Below are 26,012 nucleotides of genomic sequence, written 5' to 3'. Positions count from 1 at the left end.
AAATCAGTCTCACGGATACATGGATCTACTGTATTTATTTGAGATGAGGTGTTTAACACACCTAGTAGCTATTAACTGAGACATTGTGAGGCATCGTGAAATAGGGTAAGAGCCATTACAATTACTATGAGGAGGCATTCATTTGTGGTAAGATAATATTTCAAGCGGACAACACATTTGCCTATTAATTGAGGCGCGGCATCTATTTGAAGAAGGCTACCTTGGTGAAAAAACTGATTTCTCCTTCTCGCAGCCGACAGAAAGACTTCAGGTAGGCTCAGTTAGCATTGTGTCATCAGAAGTCCGGATCACATGTTGATGACTTTGAGTTTAGGAAGAGCATCCTAGTCTCTACGCTGCAGCAAAGCAGCAGAGGTGGGAGGAAGTCATTGTTTTGCAAGTCTAAAAAGCGGGTGGCATGAATCAGTTAGTACAGTGGTCGCCTCCCAACCTGAAGGTTGCAAGTTCGATCATCTGTCCTGCCGTGAGTATCCTTGGGCAAGGTACCAAAGCCCCAGTTGCTCCTAATGCTGTGTCATCAGTAGGTAAATGAGCTAACGGCGTAAAAGCGCTTTGGCCGCCTTGGGAGTTGGAAAAGCAACCTTTTACCAAGTCACTTCTCAATACAAGACAGGTCGAGTCAAGTCTGAAAAATTTTGTGCCATTTTAACAATGTAACACTATTTAATTTGACAAATACAATGAATGCCTTGTGAATGGTTGGATTATTACAATAAGACAAGAAAGCCCGAACAGAAAAAGAGGGCTTAAGTAGCATTTAGGATTTAGCCGGTGCACAGAAACGTCACCCAAAAACCGATTGCGCTTTATTAGTTGTATTCAATGACGCAGATTTTGTGGGAAAACTGGAAATGACATGAATTGGGGCGCATTTTACTCAACACACTGACTAAAAATCTCAATTGTTTTCAAGTCATCAGACTATAGTCCAAGTCCAGTCCAAAGTCATTGATATCAAATTCCAATTGAAGTTGCAGTCATTGATGATATTGTCAAGTCAAGTCCAAAGTCATTGATATCAAATTCCAATTGAAGTTGCAGTCATTGATGATATTGTCAAGTCCAAAGTCATCAAAATAATGACTGGAGTAACTCCAAGTTGCAACTCTGGATATTTGGCAGACGTAAGAGAGTTTGGAGGCATGCAACCTTTGTTGTGTCTTGCTGGAACGCTGTAAAATACGGTGGATAAGCAACAAATATGTTTTGTTGGAATTTCGAGTAAAAAGGGTGAAGGTTAAAAAAAAGCCTGGCTATTGTAGTGTTCATCTCAGGGTGCCAGTTGGAGGATAAGATCTCCCTTTTTTGTTTGTCTGGTTACCGAGCATTAACAGGCGGACAAAATTCTTCGGAGCAAAACTGAGCACCAAGTCTGCTCGTGATCGATCCCAAGTGGGTGGTACTGAGATATGAGGCTAAGGAGGTAGGAGCATTCGTCACGACTTTTTCTTTTGGCATCTCTCTAAGGAACTGGAATTGGAATCCATCTCCCTGGACAAACATCTCACACTTGCAGAAAATGGCACAGGTCCACAAAGAGAAACTTTTCGAGTATATTTTAGGTTTTCAGGCTTTTTCTTGTATTTGGTTTTCTGTCTGACAAAATAAAGAAGCAGCCTCTCACCTCTCTTGGCACGCATACATTTGCAGTCATGTGGCCTTGTCTTTCCTGGACGACAGACAACTGTATATTTAGCTAGAGCTCAGTAAGAGGTCATGGGTTTTTTTGTCCGCTAGAGACTACGGAATTCTACAGGCTTCTCAGCGCTCTAATGGGGTGCCGAGGGAGAGGGGGGGGCTTCAGCCTTGGACTACCTCTGTCCTGTGGCAAGCCTAATTGGGCATAAAGAGACGTAGCCCGGACTGCGGCCCGCACCTCAGGGTAAAGCACGCGGCATGTTTTAATGAAAGCTCCAGACATAAAGTAAAGGACAAAGCGGTGTTGTGGATATCTCTGCACTCTCAGCTTAGTGGTGCACTTAGGGCTCTTTTGGAATGACTCCCTTTTCAAGGGGAAACCAGTCTTTATATTGATGAATGGACTGGAACGTCACCACTCTCCTGCTTTCCTCAAGTCCTCCTTTACTCAGATAAATCAAGTCGGGATCTATCGGACACGCAGCAACTCCGGAGCATTTCGGTGGGTACTACACCGCATATTGGAAAATCAGACCCAATAAAAGGTGGGATAAATCACTAGGTCGATAGTATTGAGAGGCTAGCTGGCAGTGAGGCCATGTTGGGGAGCTGAGGTCATGGGGATCTGCATGGAAGAGAAGCGTTAATGCGCGTTCGTACACTAAAAGCCACAGTCCTTTTTCCACGGTGATGGATTGTCATCACTAAATTAGCGTGCATGGCAGGTTTAACGCCGCCGCACAATAGCTGTGCTCCGCAAGGTTCTTGTTGCGGTCCGCGTGAACAACCAATCCGAGGGATCATGTGGATGCATGACATTGCTGGCTTTGACAAAAGCCCAAAAGGATAAAAACACATGAGTAAGCGCATGATTGATGCTAAATCAATAGGAAGCAGCCTGCACTCATGTAGGACATACAGCTGGAAGTGGACACTTAGGAGGAAATATCTCACTTGGAGCTTACCTGGTTGGCATTCCAGTTGAAAGTGAACAAAAAAACATGGCATGATTAGCAATTGAGACGTAATAAAGTGGACTTTCTGAAAATGGATATGCAATACTCTCAAAAAGTTAGGAGTAATCGGCTTCCGGGTGATATTTGCACTACAACTTTACAGATGACCTTAATCCAACCTTCACTGCGAGGCTGCCAAAGGGATGTTCTCAATGTCACGGAGTGTGATCAGCAGCTTGCACCACAGATACTTAGAGACTGGAAGTCACGGAAAGGCATATGGAGTTCTTCTATGTAAATTAAAAAAAAAATCACCTGTTGTGAATTTTGCAGTTCAGCTCCTGGTTAGACAAAAAACATTTGTGCAAAAAGTACTTGAAACACTGAACAGTTGGAATTGTTCATTCACCTGAAAAACAGATGGACTCATGCAGTGTTAATAAGACGAGAATACATATGTTTCTATGTTAACCAATAACACGCTAACCTGGGCGGATCGAGGATCCACGATAGTCCATTTAAGGTTCTCCCTGAAATTTCAATTAAAGCCAAATGAATATTTTAACCTTTGACACACTGAACTCTCACAACACAGCTCTTTGAGCTGGGTAACTATTCCGACAAAATTTAAAAAAATACCATAAAAATTTACTCTCGAGTTCCAGATCGATGACCTGCACCTACATTACATTTTTGTTAATGGTAATGGTTTAATTTCATTTGAACATGCATCAGATTACAATTGAGTGCATCCCATAATCAGTTCCCAGTTCCACATGTCCAAAAGGAGTAGGAAGAAGCAAAGCTTATTAAATCCTACCCCTCCATCTGATACTTTTACAATCAGTAACTGTTACATTTGTTCACTTCCTGCTTTCCATAATAGAGTTTAAGGTTTTTTTTTGGTTTTTTTTAATAATGCACCTCGTACCGAAGTACTCGGTGATATGAGCATCCAATGCCATAATGGGTACCATAGTAAGTGTCAATATAGTGATATATATAGCACATCATGACTGGTTCAAGACTCTTCATCCTTGTATTTAGCAAACATCAACTGCTTGTATTGTTTCTTGAATTGGCTCATCGTTGTGCATTGTTTGACTTCCTTACTCAATCCATTCCATAGTTTGATTCCACATACTGAAATGCTATGGCTAGCATAACGTAGTCCTAGCATATAAGTGTTTCAAATGTACTTCTTCCCTGAGATCATATTTCTCCTCTCATTTTTAGCTAATTGCTTATTTTTAGCCTTATGCATTATTTTAGCTGTTTGAAGATGAACTATATCAGCAAGTTGAAGTATTTGTGATTTTAGAAATAAGGAGTTAGTATGTTCTCTGTAGGCGGCATTATGAATTATCCTTACTGACCTTTTTTGCAGTACATTTAGCCAGTGAAGATTGCTTTTATAGTTATTAGCCCATATTTCCACACAATAAGTAAGATATGGTAGAACCAGAGAGCATTAAAGAGTATGGAGTGATTTCTGATTGAGATGCTATGTTCAATATTGAAATATTTCTGGCCACCTTATGTTGTATATTTGTAATATGAGGTTTCCTGCTTATATTTTCATCTATTGTGATCCCCAGAAATGTATTTTCCTTCACCCTTTCAATGAGTTTACATGGTACGGCATGGCAGGAGCTTAAAAGCAAACCGCCACCACTGCATTCAATTGACACAAAATCCAGCAAAGAGTTAGTCATGACAGGACACATGGAAATCACCATGAATCTACTCGATGCAGGTAGATGCAAAAAAATCCCTACTGGCTTAAATGGTTGAATCAGTCCTGCCAACATGTATGCATTTTTCATACTCTGCACACATTTTGACCCTACGGTACGGTATACGCTTCACTGCTCTTTAGTTGTATTTTGCTGGTTTCAGTTTCAAGGTCTGTCAATCGGTGAAATCTGGATAATACTCCGGCGTTGAGGCATCGGCATTCGCTACAGTGGCTCGCTTTTCCCTGCAAACCCTTTTGTGTAGCAAATGTGTACTTTTGTGTAGTAGAGTTGATATCACAAAGGGCTATAAAAAAAAGTGCGGTTCAGGGGCCATTTGTGGGCCGTGGATCATTTTTTTTGGCCTGTAGACAAATTTTTATTAAAAAAGCAAAAATTGGAAAAATGGTCGGCACGGCGGTCTAGTGGTTAGCGCGCAGACCTCACAGCTAGGAGACCAGGGTTCAACTCCACCCTCGGCCATCTCTGTGTGGAGTTTGCATGTTCTCCCCGTGCATGTGTGGGTTTTGTCCGGGTACTCCGGTTTCCTCCCACATTCCAAAAACATGCTAGGTTAATTAGCGACTCCAAATTGTCCATAGGTATGAATGTGAGTGTGAATGGTTGTTTGTCTATATGTGCCCTGTGATTGGCTGGCAACCAGTCCAGGGTGCACACGGCCTCCCGCCCAAAGACAGCTGGGATAGGCTCCAGCACCCCTTGTGAGGAAAAGCAGTAGAAAATGAATGAATGAATGAATGAAGTTGGAAAAATTTAATAAAAGGCATACTGAGTAGTTGATAACAATAACCGATAATAACATTAATATTTTTCAAAAAATACATACGTAATGATATTTTTCACTTTTTTCCAGAACGAAGACTATATTATAACATCATGATGCCCCATAAAATCAAGGTTTACAGGTCTGTTAGTGTCGTTATACAAGCCTCGACGATGTTCGTACTCAACTCCAACAGTGGTTTGTACAGAGAAATCAATGCAAATGAAATGATGAGGTTTTCAATACCGTTTCCATTACTATTTCCGGGCAGGGGGGGGGGCCTCGGCAGGGCATGATAGATGATAGAATGATCGAGCTCCATCATTGTCGGTTAACAATTTCGTCATTCAAATGTATTATTATCAAAAGCATCATAGTGATGTCTATGGAAAAGCAGATGAACAAATATTTTTCAAAGTACTAACACTCAACCACTTAAGCATTCCAAAATTTGAGTAAAATACAGCATTTCATTTTCTGCCATGTGTTGCATTCGTTCAGAGTGCATCTCTGCAGGCGCTAAAGTTGGTGGAAATATACTCAATTTCCGACATAATTATAGTACTTAACTTTTCACACTAAATTCGTGTGCTACTTCATTCACCCTTGAAGCACAACATGCTGAAAAGCCAGCGTGTTGGAGGCGATGTTGCATGGAGAAGACAAGTGGGGAGACATCGCATGTCATGTATGCTGAGGCTGCATCAGCCGCACCTCTATCGATTCCCCGTCTTCTTTAGGGAATAGGGCTCGCTGGCTCCGCTGTCCGGGGAGAAAACCAATTGAATAGAGAAATCAAATGTATAAATTAGCAGCGATCAGCGACATAGTCACCTTGACGAGACCCTGCCGTGTAGTTTCATAGCAGGGAGCAATCATCACACACTCTCCTCCTATAATGACTATCTATGTGCTTTTAAGTAGACATTTAAAAAGCAAATGTCTCTTTGCTGGAGGACGGGAGTGGGATTCCTCTGTCAATGTATATTGCTGCCATAAAATTATAGGACAAGTGTTAAATCAGTCATTAAAGGGCTAGTTAGAGGCCGTAATTGCTGAGCTGGATACATGCGGTGCTGTTCAAAAAGAGAGCGCTTTGACATTCGTTATTGTTGGTGTCACATCGGGCTGTGAGGAGCCTCCTTGCGACTTTAAGACCCATTTGATCTGCAAAAGAACAGGAAAGGTGGATGAATTATGTATTTACCTCACAGGAGGATTTCCGTTTATTAGACAGTGTGTGTGTCGTTGTTTATTTTTCATAAATAAACCATCTGTAAATGTAATTTTCCTGAATGTTGGCCAACAAAAAAGATTCAACTGTGTTGTCTTTAACGCAAACGTTGAGGCCTCACGGTTGGACTTCCAATTTTAAGAGGCAGTTAGGAGTCGAGTGTCTCTTCTGTCATCACGATGCTGACTTGCTGCTAGTGCTGCGATACTTCGATACTTGCTCTGGACCCCAAACGTTCAAGTCAGCACTTTGGCTTCTTTCCCAGATGTCCACAGGATGTCCACGTCAGCACCCTGACTAAACAATCACGTGTGACTGTGGGTGTTTTTTGCAATTATTGGGCTTTGATGTAACTGAACAGCACAGTGTTTAAGTGTTTAAGACAGCATGGAGTAGTGACGTCTATTCAAGGTTGAGGTAACTCGGGAGTTGGAAAATGACAGGCTTTAGGTTTTTATATGTACCGATCCAAACAAGCACCTCACACACGGTGTCAACAAAAACAACACAAATCTCAATGCAACTTTTTCACTTCCCCTTCCAATACTCATATAAAGCCGATATCGACACATTTTACTCAACCAAAGAACAATAATCATCAACAGCAAATATGAGAAACATTGACTTTGTTTGCTTTTTTAAGTAAAAGCTGTGGCGGCTCGGCATAATATAGTGATTATATAGTAATATAATGAAAATATAGTCATAAATACACGTCAAAATTACACCCATATCGTCCAACTGCAAAGCATGCTGGGTAGCTTGGTTGTACGAAAAACTCACATTTTTGCTGTTTTTGCAAAGCAAATCAAGGTGAGGAATTCATATTTACTGTTAACACTTAAAATTGTAGCCTCCTTCATGAATTTTCTGTGCGCTTAATAATGGGCCATGTACTGGTATATACCAGCTATGCTTTACGTTTTGTTGTTTGGGCGCTTTGTTGTTGGCTATCGCTTGCTTCGATTACATATTACATTCAAGCACGTACCTCAACAGGATCCTGTTATATATATATATATATTAGGGTGCATCAAATTTGAATGGGAAATTTTAAATTCATAATATCAATTTGGCTGGCATTCCATTTTTTTCCAATGAACATAAAAATGTCTTTTGCAAAGTTTTGAGGAAATCCATTGAGATTTAGGGGTGCCACCTCACACATAAACTTTTGTAAAATTTCGGAAAATGCTGCACAGTGCCTAAAATAATAAATGGTATAATAAGTGTATATCAGATTATGTAGGACTACAGTACTACTCTCAATAAATATGAGGCATCAGTAATACTGTCTACTCTATATTACTGTTGTTGATGTTATGTTTGCTCAGCTATTAGCTAACTGTCATTAGCAAACTGTAGCTAGCTAATGTTAGCCACAGTAGAAGCTATGAGCACTAAACAGTGACTAAAATAATACATGGACAAGTGTATATCAGATTATGTAGAACTACAGTACTACTCTCAATAAATATGAGGCATCAGTAATACTGTCTACTCTATATTACTGTTGTTGATGTTATGCTTGCTCAGCTATTAGCTAACTGTCATTAGCAAACTGTAGCTAGCTAATGTTAGCCACAGTAGAGGCAATGAGCACTAAATACCTATAAATATGACTACAAATCATTCAAATTACAAAGACAAAACCACAAATTTGCTAGTAATATGTAATAGCAGTATAAATACCAACAAAAACATAAAGTTCACCTCAAATCTCCATGGCGACCATTGAACTGTTCACCACTTTATTCCACAAAAACAGATGTATGGTGGCACTCCTAAATAATCATGTATTGGAAACATATTTTGTATGTGTTGTTTCTACATATATTGGAACACTTTTAGTACCCAGCCATATCAAAATTAAATAATTGTGTTTTTGATGCACCCTAATATATATACATATATATATATATATACAAATCAAACATCAAACCAACATCAAATGAATTCCGATTCACCATTTGTACGAGATTAGAGTTTGTTCTCCAGAGAGAAGATGATCGTATAATAACGTTCAAGTTCACCTTTAGGTATTCAAACACAGCATCACGGCCACGAACCGGCGCTTCAGCACAACGCAGCCACAAAATCTGCGTGAGAGGGATATCGAGAGTTTCCTCGTGTTTCACTAAGCTTGTTCAAGCCAGTGGTTGGTAGAGAAGCACAATACACTGTGCAGATTGACTTCCACCCTGGAGAACGTTCCAATCAGTCACAGCTGAAGATGAGCCACCCGTTGGACTACAAGCTTAGCTCTGATCAAGTGATTAGGCGAGTGGGCGGAAGCCACCGAAAGGGATCGACCACTTTCCTGCCCACGAGGAAAGTTCTGTGAAAGGAAGATTGATGAGGCGGCTGATGAAAGGCCCAGAGTCGCCACCTTTGGATGAGACTAGACTACTCTGGACCTCAAGTATCCACATTGGCGGATTTGTATGGCAACTTAATGAGAGGCTCTCACACAAAGATGTCACCTCCATCATCAGATACAACATCCAGTCAGGGAGGAGACAATAGGCCTGTCACAATTTGTGAAGAGCAGTTATCAATGTTGGCACGCTTGGACGAGAGAAGGTTGAAGGCTTCTTCTGCGCTGGTGTTCATAATGGAGGTGAGGTCTAATGAAGTCAACACTCGTCAGATCCGCATCTCGCAGCTTTGTCAGTGATAAAGGCCACCAAAGATAATTAATTTCAGTCCGCAATCACAGCGTAAGCACTACTCTGCCAGCTTAGATACAGTACAAAGATACAACAAAGACTGAAGTTCGTGCTAATAAAATGCTTTTCCACGCTGAGATTCTTCTTGAAATACACCCGGTGATCAAAATTTTTATTTCATTATAAACAGTTGAAGCGCCGAAGAACTGGAGTCTGAGGCGGAGTGTCGAATTTGGGAGAAAACTTTTTCTTGCAAACATTAACTTGCAGTCTTTGCTACGTAAGACATGAAAACCCCGTCTCTCAACCACAACAGGAAGCGGAAAACCCCCCTCCCTTGCGCCCACCAGAATTCACCCATAGTCAAAATCGTCCGTGCGTGCGGGGACAACCGGACGGCCCCGCCATGTGCGCACTGCTTGCGGAAGGGGAGAAGGGTGTGGTGAAGGGGACAAGATTGTCCACGCGGGGGTCGGCACGCCTGGCACGGCAGGGGGCACCTTACCGAGGAGTGGGGGCCTACCCCGGCGAGGGGGCTCCGCCAGTGTCAGGGGTTGGGTGTCGTCCACCAGCGCAACCTTCAGCCGGTCCACCGAGACAGTCTCCCGTCGGCCACCCATGTCCAAAACAAAATACTGCTCAACGCCGCAACAACATGGTAGTAGCAAGAGTCGAGGCACAGTTCACGGACGGCGAACTGTGCCTCCGCCTGTGCGAACCACGCCGCCGCTGCTGATTCCCAGAACTCTGGCAATTTTAGGGTGGCGTTTGTAGCCATGTTCGCTGTAGCTCCGAACACTTCGGGAGTACTGTCGGGGTCACCAGTGAAGCGCTGGAGAAACTTTATTTTTCTTGCAAACATTAACTTGCACTCTTTGCTACGTAAGACATGAAAACCCTGTCTCTCAACCACAACAGGAAGTGGAAAACCCCTGTCCCTTGCGCCCACCCCTCCGGGTGGCAACCCCTCCCCTATCGATCGTTCCGGGGTGAACTATGTCCCGGTAACATACCACACACGCCTGGCCCGGCAGGGGGCGCCTTGCCGGGGAGCAGGGGCCCACCCCGGCGAGGGGGCTCCGCCAGTGTCAGGGGTTGGGTGTCGTCCACCAGCGCAACCTTCAGCCGGTCCACCGAGACAGTCTCCCGTCGGCCACCCATGTCCAAAACAAAATACTTGTCGCCGTGCCGTCGAGCTGCTCAACGCCGCAACAACATGGTAGTAGCGAGAGTCGAGGCCCTTGCGCTCACCCCTCCGGGTGGCAACCCCTCCCCTATTGATTGTTCCGGGGTGAATTATGTCCCGGTAACATACCACTACACAGTACATATTCCGGTATTATTATTCAAATTTTTAATAGTCATTCACAGTCTCTTTAGAGAAAGAAAATAATGTGGGAAATAACCCTTTATAATAAAACCATATTCCGCATATTGCCAAAGCATGGTTTCATTCCTGACTGGAGCACCAATGAAAGACTAATTCCTCAAGCAGTGGCTATTATACTTGCCAACAAGAGCACTCGGGCATGGAAATCCATGACTTATATCATCGCCACACCAATAAAGTGGGCGTGAAGGATGTATTAATGAGGCCGCGGCACAGGGGGCGCCGTAACCTTCAAGCTGGGGTTAGCTCATCATCACAGCAGCCAAACATAAAGGTGTGACACAGACAGATGTGATGTATGGACAAAAGTATCGGGTCATTAGGCCAGGCAAGAAGCCACATAAGCGTCTCAATACTTTTGTATGTAAAATGTGTCATTCCCGGGTGTGGGGCATTCTTGTCTTCTCATGTGACCTCCCCCCTTTTATCCGTTCCAGTCATAGGTCTCCTCATCCAGGCGATCACACCACAGAGGCCGGCGTCCTCTCTGCACCCTTGAGTGGCCGTGACGCCCCACCCCCTCCCGGCTGGCGCTTGTCAGCACTTCGTCTCGTCATCCGGCGCTCGGTGGCGGCAATAAAACCAATGTCACCCGCCGTCGCGGCGAGAGATAAGCGCTCCGAGGAAGAGTAAAAATACGCCACGGGCTCTTTTGTTCTCCATTAATTTGCGGCTGTCTTTGTGTACATCAGTTCCACTTAGCGCTGACGGAAGGCTAATCTCGTCGCCCTTTGCTTGATTTCCGCCGTCATTAACACAATGTGCTTCAAAGTCATTCAAATACATTTTGGCGTTATGGCCTTCTTGAATGAAAGTAACTGATTCAGTTGTTGGAAAGGGCAGCCGCTCTTTGTTTCATTAGAGCGGGATGCCTCTGTCGTAAACATTATGGGGGTTAAATCTGTTCGACTACCATTCAAGGGACAGACAAGAAAGACTGACGCCCGTAGGATCCTCTGGCGTGATTAGTTTGGTGATCAGTGATGCGCTACGGGGGGCTACACAGACCCCCGTACGAGCACAACTGTGCCAGTATTGATCCACTGTCAATCGGTCTGGGGTCCTTTCCGTTTTTTTTGCAACTGGCTTTGTGTGTGTCAGCGCTTCCTGACTGAAGACAGTACCGATAGTATTGATTGGCCTACTTTTTACATTACATTTTGTACAATTCGGAACAAAACAAAAAAATAAAGTTGTAATTTTTGGAAAATTTGATTGGGAAAAAGTGATTTTACCAGAATGGAGTCACTATGGGATGGGAATAAAGTTACAGTGTTGGGAAAAAATACAAAAGACTGTTAAAATACAGTATTTGTAAAATTGTAAAACAACAATGGCAAAAATTGGTAAAAATGCAATAAAGAAAAATAGTAATAGTAATAGTAATAGTAATAGTAAATGTCTTTGGAGACAATCGGCAAGAAGTAGAAGTGTTACTGAATCTCTAACTATGAATGTAAAGCTATAAAAATATGTTTTGTGTTAACATTTTTGGCTTTCTGGAACAGATTAACTGGATTTACATTATTTCTAATGGGAAAAATGTATTTGGTTAGCATCTGCTTTGGTTAGAGTCGGACTTTCTGGAACAAATTAATGACGTTAACCAAGGTTCCACTGAATATATATGTGCATTAAAGCTTTTTAGCGCTTTTTTTGTTTACAATGTTGCAGGCTCATCCAGCTTGGGTCAAGGTAGAGGTGATATGTCCGAAGACCAATATGCCGATATCGTCCAATTCTCAATTTCCGAGACCGATATCAGCCGATATGTGTTGTATACAGCAATTTTTTTTTATCGTTTTTTATGATCTAGAAAAAATAATTATTTGATTATCATTATGGCGCTAAACAGTCTCTATGGCCACAAATTACTGTTAGAACATAATTAAAAGTCACTTTTGCACTAAAAGGAATCTTAAAATGTCCCTTCAAAGTGTATTTCTTTATGTTTTGTCAAGTCATCCTATTTTTAATTCAAGCATTCCTCAACGCCAGCAATCCTATCTCTCTGTGTCCTGCGCACATTTCTTATCCAAAACATTGCATGTGCACTCGACACACAGTGTGTTGAAGCCAGGAAGAGATTAGGTAGGACAGCGCAGGTGGGACAGCAACATTAAGAGCAGATAAGAGAAACTCATAAAATGGCAGCATTTCATTTCCTAAAAACACAATATATGCCAGACTCCTATCAGCCCCTCTATTGAGTTATGGCACGGTTATCATACCAGTGAATTGAAAGGAAACCGGGAGCGAGGGGGAGCATAAAGGCAAGAATATTCCGAGTGGAGAGCCTGATGCAAGGCGGAGTTGTGGAACTGTGGGAATGATGTGTTAGGTAAGTTACTGCAACCTGCTCCATAATTTAACATATCTCCCGGCCTCCCGACCTCTTGATTTGGATGCGCCGATTGCATTAATATTTCACGGCACAAACACAGGTTACGCTCACGGAGGAATCACCTCTGAGTTGGAAAGTTCTCAGAGCACAGGAGAAGCATCGCTAAGAATTGGGCAATAACTTGCTATTGTGTGAAGTCCATATTGTATCTACAGCCTCGACGATGATGTTTGTCGACTGTAATGGTAATGGTAATGGTTTTATTTCATTTAAACATGCATTAGATTACAATTGAATGCATCCCATAATCAGTTCCCAGTTCCACATGTCCAAAAGGAGTAGGAAGAAGCAAAGCTTATTAAATCCTACCCCTCCATCTGGTACTTTTACAATCAGTAACTATTACATTTGTTCACTTCCTGCTTTCCATAATACAGTTTAAGTTTTTTTTTTTGTATTTTTTTTAATAATGCACCTCGTACCAAAGTACTCAGTGATATGAGCATCCAATGCCATAATGTGTACCATAGTAAGTGTCAATATAGTGATATATATAGCACATCATGACTGGTTCAAGACTCTTCATCCTTGTATTTAGCAAACATCAACTGCTTGTATTGTTTCTTGAATTGGCTCATCGTTGTGCATTGTTTGACTTCCTTACTCAATCCATTCCATAGTTTGATTCCACATACTGAAATGCTATGGCTAGCATAACGTAGTCCTAGCATAGAAGTGTTTCAAATGTACTTCTTCCCTGAGATCATATTTCTCCTCTCTTGTAGAGAAGTATTGGATGACATTTTTAGCTAATTGGTTATTATTTTTAGCCGTATGCATTATTTTAGCTGTTTGAAGATGAACTATATCAGCAAGTTGAAGTATTTGTGATTTTAGAAATAAGGAGTTAGTATGTTCTCTGTAGGCGGCATTATGAATTATCCTTACTGACCTTTTTTGCAGTACATTTAGCCAGTGAAGATTGCTTTTATAGTTATTAGCCCATATTTCCACACAATAAGTAAGATATGGTAGAACCAGAGAGCAATAAAGAGTGTGGAGTGATTTCTGAACTAATTTTGCTTTGTTCAATATTGAAATATTTCTGGCCACCTTATGTTGTATATTTGTAATATGAGGTTTCCAGCTCATATTTTCATCTATTGTGATCCCCAGAAATGTATTTTCCTTCACCCTTTCAATGTCTACACCGTCTATTTGTATTTGCTGGTACGTGTCCTTTCTCCTGTTATCAAACAGCATGTTTTTAGTTTTATTTAGGTTCAAGGACAATCTATTATCGTCAAGGCATCTTTTTAGTGTGACCATTTCAGGACAAAAAGCAGTGGTATCATCCGCAAATAATACCAGCTTTAAGTCTCTCATGACTTTGGAGATATCTTTGATGTACAACTTGAATAATTTTGGCCCCAGTATTGACCCCTGGGGAACTCCGCACGTAATAGGATAACACATGTATAATATAGAAGAAAACTTTGAGGCCGTCTGTACTGTAGATCCCTGCTTTTTGCAAATGTTATGTTCAGGGACCGCCAGCGAATGTCCAAAAGCCACAAGCAATTGACACATCCTTCTGCTAACTTGACATTCTTCGATTTCAGATCAACATTTCCAATAGAAGTGGCTGGTGGAATTGTTAGATTTCACACACTTGGATGCATTTTAATATAAAAAAATGTGTTTTGGAAAAAAAGTTTCACGCAAATTCTGTTTGAGTGGTTAGCACGTTGGCCACACAGTCTGGAGATCTGGGTTTGAATCTCCGCTTAGGTGATTGACTGGTGACCAGTCCAGGGTGTACTCTGGCTTTCATTTGAAGTCAGCTGGGATAGGCTCCAGCATACCCCCGCAACCATAGTAAGGATAAACGGCATAGAAAATGGATTGCAAATGTGTGTGAGCCCATGTACAGTATGCTGGTATGTCTTCCACAACCGTTAGAGGGTACCACAGATACTACTACTACTACTACTACTACTACTACTACTACTACAACTGTGTGATAATAGAGAGCTCATATCATATGTAAGTCACACCACCATCAACCAAAGTAGGAAGGCCCAAAATCAAAACCAAATCAGTAAATCAACAAAAGCATGAGAAAAGCTCTCAGCGGGATGGGCGTGGTAAAACAACAACAAAAACACATTTCAGCAGGAAAGTGAAGGCGGCAGCCCCCGTGGATTCAAAGCGTAAGCGCTTCAGTTTAATGAGACAATCAAGGCAAAAGCAAACGCCCGTTGCCTGGGTTTCACTCCCGTGAGTCAGAGGATATTTGCATAAGATTAAAACCTCCCTCAGCTTCCACGTCTTGCTTTTTGCATCAGTGAACTGCAATAGTTTCGCACTGACCAGTGATTGCTATCCTGTGATGTGTTCTCATTAGATTTTACAAGGGTGAAAAAGTGATGAAAAGCGACCAAAAGGGTGACGAAAAGCCCTGCAGTGTTTTTAAAAATCTTTTCAACGCTACAGCAGATATTTCCAACTGTGTGACCAGGGATCGCCAACAAAGTAGCCATTTTGCCCTCCTTTCCACATGCTGGAGTCTAAACCAGCTGACTTCGGACAAGAGGCGGGGTACACCCTGGACTAGTGGCCAGCCAATCACAGGGCACATATAGACAAACAACCATTCACACTCACATTCATACCTATGGACCGATGTAGGACCTATAGCCAATTAATCTAGCATGTTTTTGGAATGGGGGAGGAAACCCATGCACAAGGATAAGCAGAGAATCGAACCCTGGTCTTCCCAATCTCCTGACTGTGTGGCCAACATGCTAACCACTCAATACTACTACTAAATAGTCCGGAGCACAGCTTCTAAAATCGTTTAATCTTTCATAATCTTTCATATTGGGCGGCACGGCGGTCTAGTTGTTAGCGCGCAGACCTCACAGCTAGGAGACCAGGGTTCAATTCCACCCTCGGCTATCTCTGTGTGGAGTTTGTATGTTCTCCCCGTGCATGCGTGGGTTTTCTCCGGGTACTCCGGTTTCCTCCCACATTCCAAAAACATGCTAGGTTAATTGGCGACTCCAAATTGTCCATAGGTATGAATGTGAGTGTGAATGGTTGTTTGTCTATATGTGACCTGTGATTGGCTGGCGACCAGTCCAGGGTGTACCCCGCCTCTCGCCCGAAGACAGCTGGGATAGGCTCCAGCACCCCCGCGACCCTCGTGAGGAAAAAGTGGTAGAAAATGAATGAATGAATGAATGGCCTATATTCAGAGGAAGTGGTATGTTTTGGCGTGCTTGTTTTGTCCTTCCCTGCTCAGTTTCAAACTAAGGATGGCAAACTAAGCAGTTAGCTCGCTATACAGTATTGCTTAAAACGGCTAGCTGCACAAACAGTGTTCAATGTGATGTAAAGAAAGCTAGCACTACTGTCGTCTGGCCAGCCAATCACAGGGCACATATAGACAAACAACCATTCACACTCACATTCATACCTATGGACAATTTGGAGTCGTCAATTAACCTAGCATGTTTTTGGAATGTGGGAGTACCCGGAGAAAACCCACGCATGCACGGGAAGAACATGCAAACTCCACACAGAGATGACCAAGGGTGGAATTGAACCCTGGTCTCCTAGCTTTGAGGTCTGCATGTTAAGCACTCGACCGCCGTCCAATGCTAACAGTGAGTTATGATGTCTTATCACTGCTCATCGTGTCTACTGTATCAGGGATTTGAGTGTAAAAGTGACTATAGGGGTGTTATTTCCCATTTACAGGGCTCTAATCATGTTAAATGTTCTCTCTGGTGTCTAGAATCAATTAACCAAAATACAACTTTTCAGAGTTGTTTGTTTGGATATCAAGCATGCAGGTAAGGAGGCGACAAAACAAATCTGTCAATGCAAATTAAACTCTATTTTCTTCGATGTTTTGGGCGTTCATGATGATCTTACCACGGGAGAAGATGTCTTGGTATTGGCTCACCACCCACCTTCATGCAATCCCCGCTCAGACTTCAGCCAGGATGCTGTCAGCTCAGATATTACGAATTCTTTCTCCACCCCCTGCAAATCCCTTCATCGCATGTTTAAACACACAACTCTTTACAAATTGTGTTGCATGTTGGAAAACACACAACATGACAATATTCAGTACATTTTTGTTTTATATTCTTTGTGGATTACCTGGCTCAGATGCTACCTCCTAAGTTCGAGAGCCCTGACATAAAGACTATAGAACAGGGGTGGGCAAACTGCGGCCCGGGGGCCACATGCGGCCCACCAAGCGTTTGAATCCGGCCCGCCAGTTGATTTCTAAGTATTTCAACTTTTAACATTATTTAGTAAAAAAACAAAACTGTGAAATAGCACTTTTACAGAAAAAATTAGACAAATAATTCAAGGAAAATTATAAGTATAAAATAGTGTATGTGTTAAATATATATTGTGGCCCCGCGGACAATTTTGTTAACTCAATGCGGCCCGCCAGTCAAAATATTTGCCCACCCCTGCTATAGAAAGTAAATTAATAGGATATGATCGTGTGGGACGGATGATTTTACTTAGAAATGTAAAAAATAGGACTTTGGTCTTTTAGTGTACATGCAAAAAATGTAAATTATTTCCCGCTATTGATGTTTCTCTGTGGCCTACAATGGAGTTGATGAAGTCAGAAACTGCCTACTGACTTTCCTCCTCGTCCTGATTGTCAGCATGTCTCCTGGCAGCAGACAGCAAAGTGACAGAGACAAAGGGCGTTTTTGGCATTAATTCAGCACTCAGGATCCTTTCAGATGCAAAAACACTAGACGGCGTACTGGGCACAGAGGAGGGGGACGCTGACAATTACAGACGGACCCTTCAGACTGATTGACAAATGAAAGAGCTGAAATAGCCTCCATTTAAAACGGCCACTCACCAGAATAGAGGGATCACCTCCAATATCTGGTCTCAAATGGGGGGGGGGCGGCCGGAGATGAGGGTGCAGCATGGGAAAAGGAGCTCACAATTGAGCGCGACGTAAAAGACTGTTGAAGACGGCATGGGCAGAATAGCTGCTGGCAGTGCTCGGCGGAGGCTTGAAAGTTCAAATTCAATTGGGCATCAAAATAAAGCAGATTTGCATCCAAATGTGCTTTGTCCTGTGTCAAAAAACTTTCCACTCAGTGATGCTTCTCTGTGCACTCATACAAAAGATACACAAACGAGCCACAAGCCGATCGCTCCTCAAGTCAAACTCAACAAAAGTGTCTCCTGAGGTGTGTGGTCACTGAATTACGTTGAAATAAATGTGTGCATTAACAGCAATCAAAGGATCGGTTCAATAGATTTTGTCTTATGCAGTCAAAAACCAATTACAGCAATAATTTAGAGCAGGGGTGGGCAAACTTTATGACTCAAGGTGGCATCAAACAGAATGACGTACTTGCTCACGGTGCAACGAAACACAAACACTACACATCCACAACAAGTTAAAGCATCACATGAGTCAACAACTCAGTTCTAAACATAACGTGTTACTTAAAACCGTTATTTCCAAATGCCCACAAGGCATGCTGGGTATCAACAATAAAACACAATTTTGATAACGCTTCTTCTGCAACGTCTACGATTACTACACTACAACAAAATAGTGGTAGTGCTTACATATATCAAATAGTACATTATCCAGTATTTGTCATATGCAATTGGGTCATTTACTGAAACTTTTGAAAGGACAAAGCAGGGTTGACGACTGAACAAAAACAAAAAAAAAACAGATTTTTGCTTTTTTTTTTTTTGCTCTGAACACCTCAAAACCTCTGTCAATGTAGAAGTTTCTAAAAACGACACAGTTAGGGTTTCCTGGTAGACGCAAACATCCATCCATCCATTTTATACTGCTTATAAGTCGATATAAGTCAAAAAGCATGATACATGCTTTAAAACTAAGTTCCTCTCCGCAGATCTGCGGAAAAGCTTTAGATTGGCGATCAAGCCCCTGTCCCAACCCGCAATTGTGGGGAAAATTTAGGGATGACTGCCTCAGTATGAATTTGAGAGCATGCAGACACTTTGTAGCATTTTGAGTGCAGGAGGAACTTTTGTTGTGTGCGGGGCTGCGTCAGGCTACGAATGACGTTGATGAAAATAAATGTTACAAAAATTTTTATTTTTCATTCATTCATTTTCTACCGCTTTTCCTCAGGCGGGGTACAACCTAGACTGGTGGCCAGCCAATCACAGGGCACATATAGACAAACAACCATTCACACTCATATTCATACCTATGGACAATTTGGAGTCGCTAATTAACCTAGCATGTTTTTTGGAAGTACCGGAAATCAGGCAAACGCCTCACAGAGATGCCCGGGCGGGGAATCAAACCGGGGGTCACCGTGCATCCTAGAGACAAACAATGGTGTTCAATATGGGTCCCACGTTGATACATCAGCACAAAACCTGCAATGGCCGACCACGAGGCTGCTGTTGTGTTAGCAACTCTGGTCAAGATGATAACTTTGATAAGACTTGTGCAAAGTGTAGAGTGACTATACTGCTACAACAAACTAGCGGAGGGCCATTGCGTCCATATGTCAAACTATACACTATCCACTATTGGGAGCGAACCAACGTGGTGATGAATTTAGAAAAAGTGCTGCTGTGTGAGCGAACCAAAGACAAATGCTTTCTTTAATGGAGAGAAGGATGTGAGGAGAAATTCATTTGTGGGATGACACCGTCCTGCAGTCCCTCGAAGCAAACCCCTCGAGAGGCATGCATGGAAGATAGGGTGTGTGCGTTTGTGTGTTGGGGGGGGGGGGGGAGCGAATAAGAATCAGGGTTAAAAGATACAGAGGTACTTGTGTCATGTCTCCATGGAAATCAATAAAGTGCGATGCGCATGCACAGTGCACCTTTTCAATTTAAATGTCATTCCTTCCATTTAAGAGCAATAGCGTTGGATTTAATGACATTTGTTTTATTCATGTAAAAGGCAAAATAATAGTTAAACCAAATTGTACAAGAATAGAACACAATTGTCCACGTCTGACAGTAAATGAGAATAGGTTTGTGTAATGAGAGTTCCGTTTAGCGGCTTTGTTTTGCAGGCGTGATGTTTTATCTCCTTGGCCTCACATTAAACAAACAAGCGCTTTGTCTCCTTTAAGAAGAGCAGCACGGGAGCGGTGGCTCAAGGTGAAAACAGACCGGTTGCATGTGAAGCCTTTTCAGCCAAAGGCGCTCAACTTCAGGACATCCAATTTCAAGCCTCAGAGCGACAAAAGATGAAAAAAAAAACAAGAGTGTGCCAGCGCAAAGCATCCTTGGACACACTGAGCAGTGTATAAATAAAAAGCAGCAGAATGATGATAATAAACACGACTGGAGCAGATTCTTCATCATTAAATGGTGGCCTGAGGGTGGATGGAGTGTGATGAGGAAGTGTGCAGGTCTTGTGGCCCGCTATGTAATTAAATGGCGGCAGACTGGAAGCAAAGAGGCAAAGAGACCATAAGCGCCCCCAGGATACGTGAGGGGTGGGGGGATATGGTGGGATGCAATAAACAATAAGGTTACTGGTGAGCCAAGCCACATTTCTGCCAGAACAAGGATGGCTGACAAATTGTTATTTGTTTTCTCTGGTAGAAAACACCTCATTAAAACGTTACGACGGCTTCTCATTTCAATTTCTTCAAAAACAGACACAAAAAGACACAATTTGAACTAAGATGAACTTCAGTGGAGAATCTATTTAGTCATTTTCTATATTTATTTCTTCAGAATAAACAATGTACATGCTGCATTCATACATTATTGCTCTTTGATATACACTGTTTTATGTTATTTTGCATGTGTTTTCAAAAAATAACAAACAGAATAAAACAGAAATTGTCAAATAATGTGACAAGGATCCGGTTGAAATTATTATTTTAATAAATTATGTATTATTATGTATTATTATTTTAATAAATTATGTATTAAAAGTATTTGAATTGGAAATATAAAAATATAATAATAATAATAATAATAATGACAATACTTGATAATGATAATATTAACAATAATAATAACAACAATAATAATAATAATGACAATACTTGTATTCTATTTGATAATGATAATTATAACAATAACAATAATAATAATAATAACAACAACAATAATAATAATAATTAAAAATAATACTTGTATTCTATTTTAAATTTAACTTTAAGAAAATACTCAGGAAAAACTTGAAAAACTTAAAACCTAAGAAAATATTTAAATAAAATAAAACTCCAACATGCAAACAATGTGACAAAATCTGATTGACATTAAAATCTTTGTATGTTCAGATGAATGGATTATGTGTTTATGTGGATTATGAAATTATAATATTTGAATATAATTGTATATAGTTTTTTCCAAAGACTAAATTAAAAAAAATAAATAAAAATTAAAATACAGTTAAAATCTGCAATGACTGCAGCAAGGATTCAGTTGAGATTGCAATTTTTGTGTGTTTTAAATATTCATTTTCAATTTTCCCTTCAGCAAATCAACCTCTTCCATCCAACCTTGTCTTCTGCATCTGTCTCTCTCACCAACTACCCTCATGTCCTCCTTCACTACATCCATAAACCTCCTCTTTGGTCTTCGTCTACGCCTCCTACCTGGCAGCATCCTTCTACCAATATATTCACTATCTCTCCTCTGGACATGTCCCAACCATCTCAGTCTGGCCGATAACTGACTTTATCTCAACATGTAATGTTCCTCTGATGTACTCCTTCCTGATCCTATCCATCCTGGTCACTCCCAAAGAGATCCTCAGCATCCTCATCTCTGCTACCTCCAGTTCTGCCAAACAGAGACCAAACAACATGGCTGGTCTCACCACAGTTTTGTATACCTTCCCTTTCATTTTAGCTGAAACTCTTCTATCACACATCACGTCTGACACACAATTCTGAGTCATACACCACAACAACAAATCACCAGGATTCCCAGGTAGCACCCAGGTAACATCTGATTAAGTGCTGTGAAGTGATGACATCATTGCTGCTTTACTGAGTTTCTGCCCATCATGGCATTATTCGATTTTCTTCAAGAAAAAGTCCAATATGTTTGACTATATATGGGTTAGCTGTTTTATGTTTTCCACTGATACAGCATTATAACAAGGAGAGTAGTACGGTAAAAAGCTTGAAAGGTGACTATATTTCAAATGAGACTCTTCATCTGTAAAGAGCTTTGGTGTCTGCTTTGCCAAGCCTGGTTGCCCGTCTGTTTTGGACTTCTCTCTGACTGACTGCACGTTGTGATGCCACTGGTGCCAAAAGCAGACTTCATGCTTCATTTTTCTGGCTTTGTCTTCAAATTAGATTAGCGGCGACCTTCAGCTATCTGCAGAGACGATGTGCTGACTCGGATGCTTTCTGAGAGCGAGTGATGGAGATGTATGAAGTCCTGTCAGTGTTACACTGAAATGGGAGCGGTGGGTTGTGCTGTGATGACTGTTTGAAACACGGCAGACATGCCAATGGCCAAAGTGTCCAATATGGTTCAGTTCATTTTATTGTGACTTCATCTTTTGTAAATTGATTACCCTTATTGGCTGAGGGGCAGCATTAATAGCTAGTAGACACTAGCTATTTCTGTTAATAACTAATCAAAATGACATCAGGATTTTAGTAGGGAACAAGTGCAGGAGATGCTAGAAGAGTGGAGGTTTGCCCTGGAAAGAAGAGGAATGAAGATTAGCCGCAGCAAGACGGAGTATATGTGTGTGAATGAGAGGGACCCAAGTGGAAGAGTGAGGTTACAGGGACATTGAGAGAAGAGGGAAGCAGAACTGGCGGTAGCAGAGATGAGGATGCCGAGGTTCTCATTGGCAGTGACCAGGATGGATAGGATCAGGAAGGAGTAAATCTGACGGACATGTTACAGGCCTTGGAGATAAAGACCCACAATGTCAGTGCCTTCTTTTTTCCTTGGGCATGCCTCATTCCTGCTCTTTCCACATTATCTTTTATGTATATGTGTGTGAATGAGAGGGGCCCAAGTGGAAGAGTGAGGTTACAGGGAGAAGAGAAACAGAAGGTGGAGAATTTCAAGAACTTGGGGTCAACAGTGAAGAAGAATGGAGATTGTAAAAAGGAGGTGAAGAAACAAGATGGGATGTGTGGAGAAAAGTGTCAGGCGTGATGTGTGATAGAAGAGTTTCAGCTAAAATGAAAGGAAAGGTATACAAAACTGTGGTGAGACCAGCCATGTTGTTTGGTCTAAAGACAGGAAGCAGAACTGGCGGTAGCAGAGATGAGGATGCCGAGGTTCTCATTGGGAGTGACCAGGATGGATAGGATCAGGAAGGAGTAACTCTGACGGACATGTTACAGGCCTTGGAGATAAAGACCCACACTGTCAGTGCCTTCTTTTTTCCTTGGGCATGCCTCATTCCTGCTCTTTCCACATGATCTTTTTTATTGTGTAGGCTCCTTGCACATAGAGGAATTGTTGAGGTTCAGGATGGTGGCATTTTGAGCCGATGCGCACCATTTAAACAGTGCGCAGACAGTACGTGAACTAGTCTTCAAGCTTTTGACACACATTGTCACGGCGAAACGTGTGCAAGCGTAAACGCCGCTCAATACAGCTACCGTTCTCCTCCTGGTGGAGACCACGTCTTGTGAAAGTCAGCACAGCGGAGGCACAGCCGTCCTCCCGCGGGCTCGGCTGTCTTGGCAGCACCGGTTATAAACTTCCTTGGCTGGTCTTGCACAATTGGTTCTGTAATTTAAAAAGGTCAGCGAGGCTCCCGTGTAATTCAATGCTCTCGCGGTGCCATATTAACCACATATTTAATCACCCGCGGGCTACAGAGTGCAGGCTGAATACTGAGTGCAAAGCAATGCAGAAGTGAGGCCTCATTCCTTAAATGGACTTACTTTAATGCCCCTTTTGGAATTATAATGATGATTTACCCTATCCTTCACCAAAACGATAAGTCGAGGATAGCTTTAGTTTGAATTTACACACTTTACTTCTTGCTGCGTGTACTGCAAGTGTACCACCGAGTCATTAGTGGAAGATCCAATCAATCATCTCTGGGCCAGACAACCACTTAATTAGATGCTGTAGGGAAAAGGACAGATTCTAATGGTTCAATATTTTTGTGGGTAGCCGAGCAGATGATGCAATCTGTGAATCCAGTCCAAAGAAGAGACCATAGAAGCATCAATAAAAAAAAAAGTACTTCCAACACAGTAATCGGGATGCTGCCACTGAGAATTACCTCCGTATCAGAGCATGGTTTGATAAGGCAGATGCAGGAATAGCACCAACACCAATGAAGAAGAACTTTGGCTTAACATAAAAATATAAAAAAAACTGTCATGTCTGTGCAATATTTGCAACACAATGATATCGTGCCACGGAGGTTGCACGACCAACAGGATTTAACACCTCCAGGTTGGTTGCGTCGTCTTTGACGTGCCTCGTGGGACTTCCTTTCTAAGCAGTTGGAATCGGGGAAGTCAAACAATAAACGACTTCTGTCTCATGCCGATTTAATCGAGGGTTCCAGGATGCCCACTAATGTCAATAAAGCTAAACTACACCTGCAGAAGGCAAGTTTATTTATGTTATGTTATATATTCTCAACCCACACAACACACTTCTGGCCTTCTTTGCACCACATCATGTTTACATGTGCTAACAAAATATTTTGGGATGACAAGAAGAACACTACATCTGTGAGTACCTTAACCCAAATGGCAAAACAAACCTTTTGATGGTATAGTTAGGAAAAATTAGATATGAGTGTTCAGTATTGGATTAAATCTGAATATGAAGGAGGCCTGAATCGGTATTGTACCGTTCACATGAAAATATCTGATGCAAGTCACATATAAGCAAAAAAAAACTTGTTTTTTGGCGTTCACATTGCGACTTCATTTGCAAATCCTTTGCTGGTCCATAAAAGTGAATATAAAATTGATTTGTCTTATCACAATTCGATTAGTATTTCTAAGGAAATGCAGAAAAAATTCTACATGAATGTGTAAAAAGCTTTTTTTTGCAGATATGAACTGCTTTTTCATATTAATTGCAGAACATATGAAGCAAAGAGATTGTCCTTTGAATTGAGTTGCTCTGTACATTAAGATTTCATTTACCCCATGAGCAGGTCTTTTGAGGTGCTAAGCCAACGGTGTCTAATGCCCAAGAGTCAGACGAGCGCAAAAGAAATGGCAGACAACCGAACCAACCGAACATGAGCGGTCTTACCTGCAACTAAGGGAGCCTCTTCACAGCACCCCAGTTTGAGTACAACCATCAGCAGTACGAGGGGCGTGGCCACTGAACATGTGTGACGACGCATGGTGTTCACTGGGAAGGCATCACTGGGCATCAATCTGAGAAGAAGACAAACATAAAGGACGTTAAAATCAACAATCACAGGTCTGAAATGAGCTATGGACCAAAAGGTAGAAGACCCTCACAGGAACCAAAGAATGGTCTCAAGAATGGTACCCTGGAGCTACGTAAGGGATGCCTGAAGATGACTGCAAATTCCTTCCATCATGCATTACCTTGATATGAAGCAGGTGAGAGAAAGGTGTCAAGTGTTTGCCGGTGTGTACCAAAGCACCTGCTGGCTATAGCGGCAGAATAAATGGTAGAATGCGAATCAGCCATGAGCGGAACAACCTATTCACCTGCGTTTGATTGCGTGCAGCAGCCGCCCGGCGGTGCCTGTCTCTCTTTTTTTCTGTAAAAAAATCCTGTAAAAGTATCCCACAGATACATTGACATAAACTAACAATAAATAAAACGCCTAAAATGCGTAGAAAATGTTTTTCCGCTTTGTACTCCTGCATGTCATATTCTAAGGTTTATAAACTTTCATTGCATTGGGAGCGGCCATTTTCCTGTTTATTTATTGGGGTGAATGGACAACAACATTCCCTTATTCAGTACCTATGCCGCCGGCTTTATCTCTGGCCCCCCAGTAGACCCCCTGCCTTTATTCCATCTTCCTGCTCTCAGAATTAGAAGCATTCCTGCCTATCAGATCCAAGACACCGGTTAGTTCATGGCCACCGAATTGCTTTTCATCTTATCTCCTTCATTTTCAAATCACAGCAGAGCCGAGGTATTGTTGTAGTGTTTTGCACCATTTGCATGGGATGACGACAAGCGTTTTCCCAAGAAAAATCTTCAACTGAAAGACCCCAAGCCAAAGACTCCATTGGACTAGTTTTGTTGATAATAAGATAAACACTAC

At 41.9% G+C, this 26,012-nt stretch overlaps 1 protein-coding gene across 3 annotated transcripts in view; it reads right to left on the bottom strand.

Annotated features, from left to right (window-relative positions):
* The window catches only part of robo1 (roundabout, axon guidance receptor, homolog 1 (Drosophila)), a 379,506-nt gene that overhangs the window by 242,584 nt on the left and 110,910 nt on the right, over positions 1 to 26,012 (bottom strand). For all 3 annotated transcript variants that reach the window (XM_058080084.1, XM_058080085.1, XM_058080086.1), the window contains one exon: positions 25,013 to 25,140. In XM_058080084.1, the coding sequence (XP_057936067.1) occupies positions 25,013 to 25,136 (124 nt within the window). In that variant the 5' untranslated portion in view covers positions 25,137 to 25,140. The remainder of the gene's footprint in view (positions 1 to 25,012; positions 25,141 to 26,012) is intronic.

The sequence above is a fragment of the Doryrhamphus excisus genome, chromosome 8, assembly GCF_030265055.1.
Source record: "Doryrhamphus excisus isolate RoL2022-K1 chromosome 8, RoL_Dexc_1.0, whole genome shotgun sequence".
Lineage (NCBI taxonomy): Eukaryota > Metazoa > Chordata > Actinopteri > Syngnathiformes > Syngnathidae > Doryrhamphus > Doryrhamphus excisus.
Note: the sequence above shows the minus strand (reverse complement) of the source record. Positions and strands in the feature narration are given on the sequence as shown.